This window comes from Ammospiza nelsoni, chromosome 1 (genome assembly GCF_027579445.1).
Source record: "Ammospiza nelsoni isolate bAmmNel1 chromosome 1, bAmmNel1.pri, whole genome shotgun sequence".
NCBI classification, from domain to species: Eukaryota; Metazoa; Chordata; class Aves; order Passeriformes; family Passerellidae; genus Ammospiza; species Ammospiza nelsoni.
In genome coordinates this window covers 5786138-5798749 of record NC_080633.1, presented here as the reverse complement: position 1 = coordinate 5798749, position 12612 = coordinate 5786138, and the positions used below count along the sequence as shown (strand labels likewise).

At 39.9% G+C, this 12612-nt stretch overlaps 1 protein-coding gene across 1 annotated transcript in view; it reads right to left on the bottom strand.

Moving 5' to 3' along the window:
• LOC132087455 (sodium channel protein type 5 subunit alpha-like) overlaps positions 1-11072 on the bottom strand; it is a 33619-nt gene extending 22547 nt beyond the window's left edge. Inside the window, exons 1-8 of the mRNA XM_059465799.1 lie at positions 10818-11072; positions 9688-9806; positions 7314-7418; positions 5620-5748; positions 4760-4851; positions 3847-4050; positions 1208-1265; positions 408-549 (exon numbers count right to left, since the gene is read on the bottom strand). Of these exons, the coding sequence (XP_059321782.1) occupies positions 408-549; positions 1208-1265; positions 3847-4050; positions 4760-4851; positions 5620-5748; positions 7314-7418; positions 9688-9806; positions 10818-11072 (1104 nt within the window). The remainder of the gene's footprint in view (positions 1-407; positions 550-1207; positions 1266-3846; positions 4051-4759; positions 4852-5619; positions 5749-7313; positions 7419-9687; positions 9807-10817) is intronic.
• Between the last annotated feature and the right edge of the window lie 1540 nt (positions 11073-12612).

Here is a 12612-nt window from a genome sequence, read left to right as displayed (position 1 = left end):
TTAAACTTTGATTTTTGAGCACTCCTGTTGTACCTGTCCCTATTTTAGTTACTGCCACACTCCCACCTGATCCTGTCCTGGGGTTGCACCCACCATCAGCAATGAGGGTTCATCCAGCAACACCCTCACAGATGAATCATTGATTGTACATCCCATTGAGACAACCAGGGAGGCATTTTTACATTTTTGAAGGACAGTACAGAACTCTTTTAGGACTTTTTTCCAAGAGCAGGGTGAAAGAGCTGGCAAGCACTTCAGCATCCCTTTTCCAGGAGTCACAGGCAGAAGGGAAGGTGTGGGCTCAATGACCTGCAGCTGTTGCTTTTATTTAAGGTTTCTTGTCCTCTCTACACATTTTCTGCTTCAACCAATGAATATCAGTTCTAAGCCATGCACAAAACTGGTACCTGTTGGTACAGACGCTCCCAGTAGTCCTGGGTCATCAGGCGGAATAAGGAGAGAAAAGCCCAGCCAAATGTATCAAAACTGGTGAAATCATAATCAGGATTTGGCCCAATTTTACAGCATTTATAGCCAGGAGGACAGTCCCTGGAATTAATAACAAAAAGTGGAGTTCTTGTAAATGTGCAGATTTCAAGGAAAACCTCAGCTTTATGTAAGAGTTCCGATTATGTTTCAGCTCTGCAGTTCATTAGAGTGCAAAACACTTCTCTACTCCAGGTAGTATTGGCTGGAAGGAGGGATGGAAAAATCATCACCCACAATCCAGAAACAAAGGAAGAAGACAGGCTGGAGTAGACCACCAACCCAGGACAGCCCCCTCATCACCAATCCTCATCCCCTGCCCCTCACTGCAAAGCAACCACTCTCCCTCCTTGCCCAAACCTGCCCTCCAAAATTCTTTTTTTGTTTTTCCAGTTTAATGCTCATGAGCCTCACAGAGAGGAGTGTCTGTCCTGTGCTATATCCCAGATCTTTAACATTTTCAGTTCTCTCACACATCCATGGGAAAAAGGAAGACAACACTTCAGGAAAGTCTAAAAGACTAATTAGATCTGAATGCAAGTTCATACTTCATTCCCTACAAGAATTAAATTATCTGACTGCTATACTTTATTTTCTGTGATCCTGTTTCTGCATTCAAGGAAAGCTTGGAATTTCTGCTTTTGTCTCACATGACTGAGAAAATACAGGAGCACTGAGGCAGAGAAAACTTCCAAGGAAGAAATAATCTTAAGTCACTCACCCACCACCAGGACCACACAGCAAAATATCCGAAGAACCATTTTTCCTAGCAAAGTCAGCTATTAAAAAAAAAAAGGGAAAAATTTAAACCCAGAGCACTTTCTAGCCTGAATCCTCTATCATTTAATATTAGTAGTGATGAGTAACCAGTGACCTGTAAGAGTGAGAGCACAGGTTTCCCATGCTCACATTAACTGCACCAGATTGCAGGATGCCCTGGCCTCATTTATAAACATGAATATGTGTATGCATGAATTTCAGACTGAAGGTACTCCTTTAATGTAGAATTTTTACGGTTATTATCACTTTGGCTATGTCTGTGTAAAGAAAATGAAGAATTGGAAGACATAGGCTCAAATGCAGTCACAGAATCCAGGAGTGGTTCAGGTTGGAAGGGACTGTAAAACTCATCTCATTCCAATCCCTGCCATGGGCAGGGACACCTTCCACTGTCCCAGGCTGCTCCAAGCCCCGTCCAACCTGGTCTGGGACACTTCAGGGATCGAGGGGCAGCCACAGCTTCTCTGGGCACCCTGTGCCAGGACCTCACCACTCTCTCAATAAAGAATTTCTCCCAAACATCTAATAGAAATGTTAAACCCGTCCAATATTTGCTAAAATATTTGCCAATATTTTGTTAAAATATTTTCCAGTATTTTTAAATGTTGGCACAAACTGGCAGAGTTCTGGCCTGCAGCAATTACCCCTCTCCAAGAACGTGTGCAAACATGGCTAGGAGTAGAATAGACCAGTTCTGTTTCCAACGAGCAATAAAAAAGTTCTGAGGGGGGAAGAAAGAGTATTTGGTTGTGTGAATATCCACCACTAAAGAGCCAAAAGGCAGCTCTCTAGCCTAGCAGAGAAATGTAGATTTATCCATTAGGGTGCTGGAGCTGTGCCCTTTTTGAACTCTTCCCCTCTTTCTCTTAGCATTAGTTACTCTATTATCAGCAGAATGAAAGTAAAAGCTTTAGCTAATAGCCAATTATCTCCATTAAGGTGTGGATTTATTATCCCAGATGTAAAGGAGGTCTCACATGTCCCTGGTGCTTCTCAAGCATCTCCTGTGCACATCAGATAAGTCAGCTTGATTCAGAAACACCAGGAACCTTTGATATCAGCTCTGCCATATCATGCAAATACCCCATAAAGGAATTAATCCCTATTTGGGCTACTTTCCACTGGAATTTTGCTCATCTCCACTCCTGCAAACTGAAAAAAATAGTTTTTTAAAAAAGATTCAGTGATTGAATCATAATAACATTTAGTCCTCCTTGTAGGAGATGGGAACTTCCTACAAAACCAGGAAGAAGGCAGTCCATACAAATACATAAAAATAGTTCCATAGAAAACTGGGCTTATAGGGATGTACATCCTAAATCCTGTAAGAAAGGCATCTACCAAGCATTAAACCTGTCTGGGCTCTCCTATTCCTTTTGGCATAGGATTTGAACAACACAAAGGTTGTGAAGCAACACAGATTTTATATTTCTCGAGCTGTTTTCTCCATATCATTGTGTTTATACAGCTTCAATGTTCTGCATATACTAAAAAATAGATATTTTTGCTTCTTGTTCTTCAGCACAGAAAATCAGCATTTTCAGCCCAACTTTGTCTAATCCATGGTCTCTGCTGTGGTGTTCTAGTCACTGATTGATTCCTGCTCAAGTTTGCTTTCAATTATGATTTTTACAGCATTCTGTACATGTAAATTACTTGGTTTTTATGTGTGGTCTTTTGGTAGGAACAAGGAAAAAAAAAGGTTTTCCTCAAAAATCTTTTCTACACTTTTTTCTCCTGGATTGTGAAGTTATTGAAAAAATCCTGTCTGAACAAATCTCCCACAGAGAGTGTGGACAAACAGCAATTCTGGGTGACTTTTCAGGTATTTCCAGAGTTCTCCTGGGAAAATTTTTTTCTTCCTGTACATTTGCTGCTGTGTCTGAACTCACTGGGAGAGATTTTCTTCACTGATGAAGCTTTCTTCATATTTCTGGCACAGACATTGATTATTTTCAGTCTGTTTTTTTCACATATATTGAGTTTTCTCCTTTAACACAAGGCTTTACTTTGGTATTCTGAATTGCATCTTACAGGTGTTCCTCTGGGAATGCTTTGATGCATTTTCAGATCTCTGCTCCATGGTTCCACCACCAGCCTCAGCCAAGGTGTGAACATGAAACATATGTATTGTACATATCTTATATAAGACATAAAATAAGATATATTTGATGTCAAGAAGGAAGTAATTTGACTTTTCAACAAATTCCTCTGTTTTGGAGCTGCGGAGCAGTTCTCACTGAGCAGGAAAATGAAGATGCATGGGCTCTTCAGCCTGTAGTAAAAGTTGAACTTTGGGGAATTACAACAGAGAACGAGCAAATGCATGTTTCAGTTATTGTCATATCATTCAGGGAAACAGATCTGGATGTTACTGGAAAATTTGGGAGTGCTTTTTCTTATAATGAAGGGAAGGAATGCATTCCTGGATGCCTGCAAGCTGCTCTGGCTATCAGAAGGCCATTATCAGGTAGTTACTCATCAAAACATCAACCAAAACATCCTAATTCACAGCAGTGATTATACATGTGTGCATTGGTGCCTATAGCATCTAAAGAAGAATTAGGGGGAAAAAATTACCTGAATCATTAATAAACTCTTCATAACTGTTCCATGTTTTATTACAAAACTCTGTAGTGTTCCTCATACACTTTTGCCTGAGATTGCCCTTAAAAAGCTGGAGGCCTATGAGGGCAAAAACACTCAGGCAGAAAACAGTCAGGATCATCACATCAGCAAGCTTCTTAACAGACTGGATAAGGGCCCCTACAATGATCTTGAGCCCTAAAAAAACAATATAAAAAGGAAAAACAGGATGAAAAACTGAGATTCAGTTATCATACTTGATCAGATTTAAAACAATGTATAAAAGCCAAAGTATAAGAATTACAGGATAATATATGGCAAATATATTTGCTATACAAGTATCTTTAGGGTGAGAGTGACTAATATGAGAGAAATATTTTTTCCTCCTTTCTTTGACCCTACAATTTCAAGATGTTCCTCTAATCCCTGAAAAATATTCATGCAAAGATAGCGAACCGGAGAACATCAGTTTTCTTTATCCATGAAAAGTAATGTGCCTAATTCAAATTACGCTTCCAACACTGGTGATTTCTGAAGATTATATCCAATCTGAACTTCTCCTGACAGGGACTGATGATGTAAAATAATTAGTAGTAAAGAGTCGTCAGTATGCAGAATTATTTCTGTGGAACCACAACACACACATTCTGTAAAACTGACATTATAAACTCTTAGCAGCATCTATAAAAGCATAATGAAAACAAACTATATTTGATATTCTTTCTAACACCTGATTTATTCTGGGTGGGACAGATTAACTGAGACACTTTTTGTGTGCACAAATTCAGCTGTGTCTGCAACTTATGAAAGACACAGGAAAAAAAATACAGGCAAAAGCCAAAATTTTGAATGAAGCAAAGAATGAGTTGTAAATAGGAGAAAGTACTCAGCAAGTAAGATTTCTTACCTGGGACTATTGAAATGGTTTTTAAGGCCCTGAGAACCCTGAAAGTCCGGAGGACTGACACATTCCACCGTACATTGACTATTCCCACATACCTGTAAAGAGCAGATGTGAAATACCAAGTGCTCTAACAGAGTTAACAGGGCAGTTATTTACAGTGGTCATTCCTGGATGTCAATCTTTCCAAGCATGCTTTAAGCATTAAAAAGCTACATATCAAGGATTTGTCTGTTTATCAAATTGAAATGCATTTCTTCATTATTCGTTTCCCTCTGAGGTGGCTCCTGGCTTGTGCACAGCTGCTTTTGTGTGAGCATCTTTAGACATCATTCATTTAAAATACAAAGGTACCACTCAATATTATGAATTTACAAATGCTGGCTGAGCTGTTTTGATCTCCCTTCTGTAGCTGCATTTAACCAGGATATAGAAGCTTGCTAATTACCAGAAAATCAGGTTTTAACTACAATTTTTGGAGATGGAGCCATAATTTAATCCACTATCCTGGTGTCTATACCCATCACCCTAACTGCAAAATTATATTTTCATTCATGGGGTCAGCAAGTCTGTATTTTTACCCAGCTCTTGCATTTCACCAGTCTCAACACATCCCTTCACAGATACCCAACACTGGGAATATCTTGCTCTGCACAGCTCTGTTCCCTTCTTGAAAGACTAAAACATTATTTTAATACAGGGAGTGCTAAACGAGGGGAAAAGTCAATGTTTTAGACAGTTTCAGGTGCAATTAGGAGCCATGGGCTGGTTTTTAAATCACATACAGCTTTTTGCACCACAGCAATGAGAATTTCTAGCACAGAGGGAGGAGGCAGGTAATCCATATTTTATTTGTTCCCACTTACGCCATGACAATAACGGAGAAATCCAGCCAGTTCCAGGGATCCCGGAGGAAAGTGAATTCATTTAGACAGAATCCTCTTGCCAATATTTTTATCAATGATTCAAAAGTGTAAATGCCAGTGAAAGTATATCTAAGGAGGGGAGAAAAGAGCCAAATGGAAAGAGCAGTGTTAGAACTCAACAGAAGAGGCACAGTCAGACTATTTAATGTTTGGGCCAGCAAAGCGAGACAATGCTGGAGAGAACAAACAGATTTCTGATGGATTTCAGTGTATTCCATCAGTATCTGGGTCACATGGAGCTGGAAACAGTAGCTGACTGCAACCTGGACGTGACTATTGGTGTGCAACCCATAACACACTTTTTGGCATTCAACAATTTTTTCCAAATTCTTCCTGCGAAACCCCATAATTTCAGAAACACCAGACTCACAGTTACTGGGTAAAATAAAGATCCAAATTTCTATCTTCCTCCACTTTCAAGTGGCCAAGTGAAGGTGTGATGTGCTGTGTTTTTTCCTTTGGGCACACAGCAACCATTTCTGTGTAGAATATTAAAAACACTTAGAGGAATACAAGAGTAGAGGGTTTTCAATTTAAGATGGCAATTATTCTTATTAATGGAAAATTATCAGTAAAAGCTCTTCTGGACTTAACTGAGTGCACTTATAATTTCAAGGAGGCACTGATATCCCTACAGAATTCAAAAGGCTTTCATTTGGTAGTCAGCAAATGCACTAAGAAATTATATGGATGTAATGCTTCCCTTTTTATTTGGAAAGAAGTATTCTGAAATTATTCTTGAAATGCATTTGAATGGTAGCTGATGTCAACAGCAGATACAACTCTGATCCAACCTTTAACTCTCTCATAGGTGGAGTGGCACCTCTGCATCTTCTGGTGTTTTAATACCATGCAGAGTTTTGTTCCTGCTTGCATGACAGTTTGCCATTCCAAGCTGTTTCAGTGTCATTTAATATGGTATAGTAAAAAAATACTTTTAAGCATGTTTTTAATACTAAGTATTTGGGAATCTTCTCCTTCATGTTAGGTGTTAGAATCATCAGTATTTATATTCTAGTATTTTTGCCAAAGTGAAAAAGTGACAGTTGAAATAATCTCTAAAAAAGCCCCAAAACCAATAAATCCATGGCATTATACATTTCAAGACTGACTGCAAAACATGGATTTATTGTGATTTAACATTGCAGGTGCTGGCAGAGCCAAAGATAAAAGCTTTCCATTCTACCAGCACTCTGCAGGCCAAGCGCTTCTGACAGAACATTTTATTAGAGCAAAATTCAGGATTTCAATATAATTAGCCAGAATTATGAAAGACAGCAACTCCTATGTGCTCAATCAGCATCAGTAACAACAGGAAATACATCTTGATAGAGAGAAAATAATTACTGAGTAACTTCAGAAAGTGGGAAAACTGGAGCAGCAGAACAGACATGAAGCCAGTTCAACAGTTGGACTTAATCAGCACTTATTCTCTCCTATAACACCAAAATTATTGTATATATTAGGCTTAAAGACAAAGCTACTTCCTCAAATAAAATCTGAATTTAAAAACCCCCTTAAGACAAGGGGGGGTTGTCTAAATCTCCCACAAATTATCTCAAATGAAAGTGTCAAGTCTCAATAACTCAGTACAGCTACATAAATAAAAAGCATACATACCCACAGATACTTACTCAACATATGTGCTCCATGAAGGTGATGAAGACTTATGTGACTCAGAGCGAGCCATGAATACACAATTAGTTATGATGGTGCACATGATAAACCAGGTGAACCATGTAAGTCATGGGAGTGAAGGCAAAGGATATGACATGGATTCAGAAATGTGACTAAACATTGCATCAGCCACTGGTTGATCTTATCTGGCTTTTTGTTTAAAGCACTTGTAAGAACAGCATGCACAGGTATTCAGTGATTTTGAGCCATGCTAGATGGCAACACACTATTGCTGTTATTCAGGGATTTCTGTATTGATTACAGATCTGCTGCTCTAAGCGTTTCCAGCCTGGAAAAAGGACCCTCAACTACTTTAGGATTGGGTGGAAGGATGCAATTTTAGTTTCATTTGTTGGCATACAAGTTAAACACTTGCCCAAATCACACAGGTGGAGCCCAAACCTACCTCTGACCTGGCAGAGCTCTTCTCTTCCAAAGGACAGCATGAAATCTGACAGTGTGATTGCAGGAGTCTCAAACAGCTCTAGATCACAGAATCACAGGATATGCTGAGTTTGAGGGGACCCATCAGGATCATCAAGGCCAAGTCCTGGCCCTTTTCAGGGCATCCCAAGAGTCCCATCATGTGCTTGAGAGCATTGCTTCAGGCTGGTGCTGTGACCACTCTCTTGGGGAGCCTGTTCAGTGCCCAGCCACCCCTGGGTGAAGAACCTTTTCCTGATATCCAACCTAAACCTCCTCTGGCTTGGCTCCAGCTGTTTCCTCAAGTCCTGCCACAGGTCACCAAAGCAATAACATCAGGGTCTGCTCCTCCACTGCCCCTCACAAGGAAGTTGAAGACCACAGTGAGTCTCCCCTCAGTTTTCTCCAGCTGAATATACCAAGTGTCCTCAGCCACTGCCTTCCCCTCCAGACCATTCACCATCTTCACTGCCCTCCTTCGGGTGCTCTCTAATAGATTAATGGGGTTTTATGTTGTGATGCCCACGTTTAGCCAGCTCCAGGGGCTCCCCAGGTGCTGCCTGGGACCTGCTGGCCCAGAGAACAGGAGCTTGGGCAGCGGCCTCATATGTGGACACCAAAGCTCAAGGACATGATTGTGACCATGTTCACAGGGGTCTTAGGATGAGGGAAGAGATGAGGATCTGACTCCATGCTTCTGAAGGTTTGATTTATTCTGTTTGGCCATTAATTAGAAACAACCACATGAGACCAATCTCAGATCCACCTGTTGCATTCCACAGCAGCAGATAATCATTGCTTACATTTTGTTCCTGAGGCCTCACAGCTTCTCAGGAGGAAAAATCCTAAGGAAAGGATTTTTCGGAAAATATCATGGCTACACATGATCTGGGGCTGGATCTCATGCCTTGTTGTACCCCACATGTGGGCAATCCATATGGAAAGACATCCATCTTTGCCATTATCCATCCTCACCAAGAAACAAATCCTGGCTTTAGCTCTAGGCATGGTCCAGCTGTTAGAAGGTGCTGAGCCACTCATGGAAATGCCAATGTCAGCCAAATTCCGCCCAGATAAAGCCCCAGATGAGAGGCACTGCTGTTCCAGGGATGTCTCCACGCTGCTGTGATGACAACTCGAGCCATTGGGGTTACCTCACACCACAGATGGCTGGAAATCTGAAATCCACACAGGGACATCACAGACTCCGCTCTGGGTCTGGTTCAGTCTGAAGCCACAGCTCAGGTGTCCTTCCCCATGCCAAACTGGAGCAATACACTCGTGATTCTCACCCCCTAAATTTGATATATGAGATGGGAGGTATATTACCTTTATATTCCCAAGGCATTCCCTGCAACAGCATTTGGGAAATATTTACTTTCATATACCACATGTACACTTTTTGCATCTTATTTCCCAGAGAAACTAAGTTTATATGGGTTTTGTTTCCTGTGTGTGCTTGCCTAACTCAACCTTTTCTCTCAAAACTGGCCAATGGTTGATCAGCTTTGGCACATGAGTTGAATTTAATTCCCACATTTGGGTAAGCAGAAGATGAAAAAGAGGAGAGAGATCTTATCAGTCTTCTCACTGGAAAAGGCTTCAGAGTAAGATACTTGTTTATGACCCATCAAGAAATCAATATCAGAGCTGAAAACACAAATCTATAGAAAATCTTGCTTAATAAGCCAAATACTCACAAAACTTATTTCTGTGTATCACAAAAGTACCAAAATCACCTAATAATAGCTAATAATAATCACCTAATATTATCTAAGGTGATTCATAATTAGAATCTACCTGTAGTGAGGAAAAGACCAGATTAACTCAATGCTGTAAAATACAAAAGCACAGGATTATGTAGGGTTTTATAATCAAAAAGAGTGAATAAAGCCAATAAAAGGATATGAATGTACTAAAATTTTAATTGCTCTTCTTCGTATTGGGTGGAAGGGACTGAAGATCCACAGGGCACGTGTAGCAGTAAATCTGTAGATTATTTTCTGCTTGTTTAGCACTATGAAAACCTTTTAAAAATAAACAAACAAGAATTTGTCAGGAAGTTGAACACAAAACTTATATTTGTGCTATATCCTGTTGTGTCAGTCATGAGCAAGAGCTTGAATTTCACTTTATCCTGGTTAACTGGAAAGGCTGAATACATTTGCTATCCTTTCATTAGAAACTTCAGCTCTCAGGCTGCAAATTATTCCTTAGCATAAATTTCTTTTTTCAGCCTTGTGATTTGCAAAGAGGTGTGCACAAAACTAATCTTGCTAATGATTATTCTCTTAAAATAGAACAAAACCCTCATTCAGTCAAGATATACAAGAGGTGCAATGAAGAACTGCAGCCTTTTTCATTATTTTCAGTGACAGTGATCCTCTAGCTCCTGGACTGTAGAAATTAGTTCAGTGTTTAACATCCTCTCAAGCAAACAGCGTAATTCCCAATGGATTAGTTTCCATTTCCCTGTTTGTTATTGAAAACCATATTCTTCAGTATGTCACAACTGGAATATGGAGCTTGCGTCAGGAGGTCGTAAGGATTCATCAGCAATTGTTTTTAAATAATCTTTATGCTTAAGTATCATTTATTGTATGTGTAAGTGGAACAAAAGTATTGAGATGGAGTGAAACACATTGTTCAAAACTATGGAACTTACGAAAATTTACAAAATCATGTACAAAAGTATGTACAAAATTACTAGAACTCCTAATTATTATAATTTCTTTCCAAACCCCCTTTTCTTCCTTTATCCAATTTATTTTTTCTGCTTCTATTCTGATTCAAAACTTAATTGATTTCATATTGCTTCATTCTAAAAATTTAAAGTTCAGCTTTTTTTAAAAAAGATTACAGCACATCACTCAGCTGTGCCAACTGCATGCGTTGTTTAACCTAGAATGGGATGAGAATTTGTATAAAGGGATGTAGGCAGAGCCCTTTGACAGATTTTCCACCGAAACTTTTGGCAATGCAATAAATTAAATTTAATTAATTAAAAATAAAATCCAAGGATCTTGGTTGGCTCTAACCTTATGATCTTTGTAGTACGGGTCGACATCCTCCAGTGGTTCCCCAATGAGCTCTGGAGGAGGATTTCCATAGAGAGCTGGCAACTTCTGGAAAGCTTTGAGGTCAAGCTGAGGACGATCCTTCTCCTCAGGTTTCTGCTCTGTGGTACTTTTTGGACATTTCTTTTTGGCAGCAATTCTCTTTTTGATGGCTGCCAAGGATTCCTGAGTGAACCTGCGGAAGTTGTTGGTACCAGGCCCCAAGAATTCAGCCATTTTTCATGCTCCTCCTCCTGTCACTAATTCTGTCCAAATAGTAGAAACAGGTAAAAAGGAAGTCAAGGAACTCCAAAACAGGCGAGTTATGGAAATTAAACAACTGTTAGCCCATGCATAGTAAAGAAAGGAAGTCAAGGAACTCCAAAAGAGGCAAGTTATGGAAATGAAACAACTGTTAGCCCATGCATAGTAAAGAAAATCAACTTTCTAAGCCACCAGGTTCTACAAAGGAAAAGAAGAAAATATATGATAAATACCTTTTTCAGTGAGATGTCTGCTCAGTATTTTTTTTAATTATTTGCACAGATAGGATGTGAGCAAAGCTCTATAAACTTGAGAGTATATTTGGAGGACCTCATATAAGATACACATAATCCTAAATGCTCTTCAGCTGCTCAGGACAAAAAAACAAAACCCTACTCTGGTTCAGCCCAATATTTTGAAATGGGACAGTAAAACCCATCCAAATGCAACATCAAATGTGTGGAAGTTGTCAGCAACAGGAGGATCAAGTATTAAATTAACTAGTGCAGATGGGAATACTCAGATGGAAAGTCCATCCTGGTGGAGCCAGCACAGGAACGAGCAGCATCCAAGAGTATTTAATTTGAGACCCACAGAGCATGGAGCACAGAAATGCTTGATCTGACAAAGTTTATATTTTATGCCTTCCTCTCAGAACAAAAATACTGAGAATAGGCTAGAGAAAAACACTTTGCATTTTTGATTAAGAAATCTGGCCAGGTTTTGGATAGAATCCATCCACTAAACACAACCCGAGTGCATGCTCTGCAAGGAGATTTCTCCAAAATATTTTCTTTGATTATGACCTCTGGGAGGACATTGCTAATTCAGTGAAGGGTCAGGGAGCTCCTGAGCCAGTGCAGCCCCACCTGCCCCCTGTGCAATGATCCCACCTGAGCAGGCACAGAAGATCACCTTAGAGGCACACGGCCAGGATTTTTCATTCACAAGCTGCCACCAGCCTTTCAAGTGTACTTCAAATTTCACTCCACAACAGCAGTGACAGCTTGATCTTAAAATTTAAATCCTCCTACCAGACAACCTATTCTTCCACCTGTCCTTTCCAGACATACATGGAACACCTCAGGAGAGCACAGCCTGAACCAAGAGGCTTTGTTTTACTTTGTAAATAATTTTTCTGTATGTGCTGACTGCCTGTACCTTCCCCTGTCAAGCAGTGTCTTTTAATTTCTCCCCAGATACAGCATGATTTCAGCTGACCTCACATTGCTGAGCTGTAGGAGACCATTGCTGTGAGAACAACAGCTGGAGGCCAGTGCCAAACTAACTGCAGTGAAATTGCTCCATCTTTGCAGTCTGCCTGCCTCTCCCATTAAAGCAGCGCACGAAATTATGAATACGAGAAGTAACCCTTGCTCCCAGCACAAATTAACATCATTTCTGGAAGAGAAATAGGACAGTCAGGCAAGAGTACTCATTATTCCATACTTTTCAATATCAGGTTAACAGTCTGGAAGCTGTGTGTAATATTAAAGCAAAACCAAAAACTACA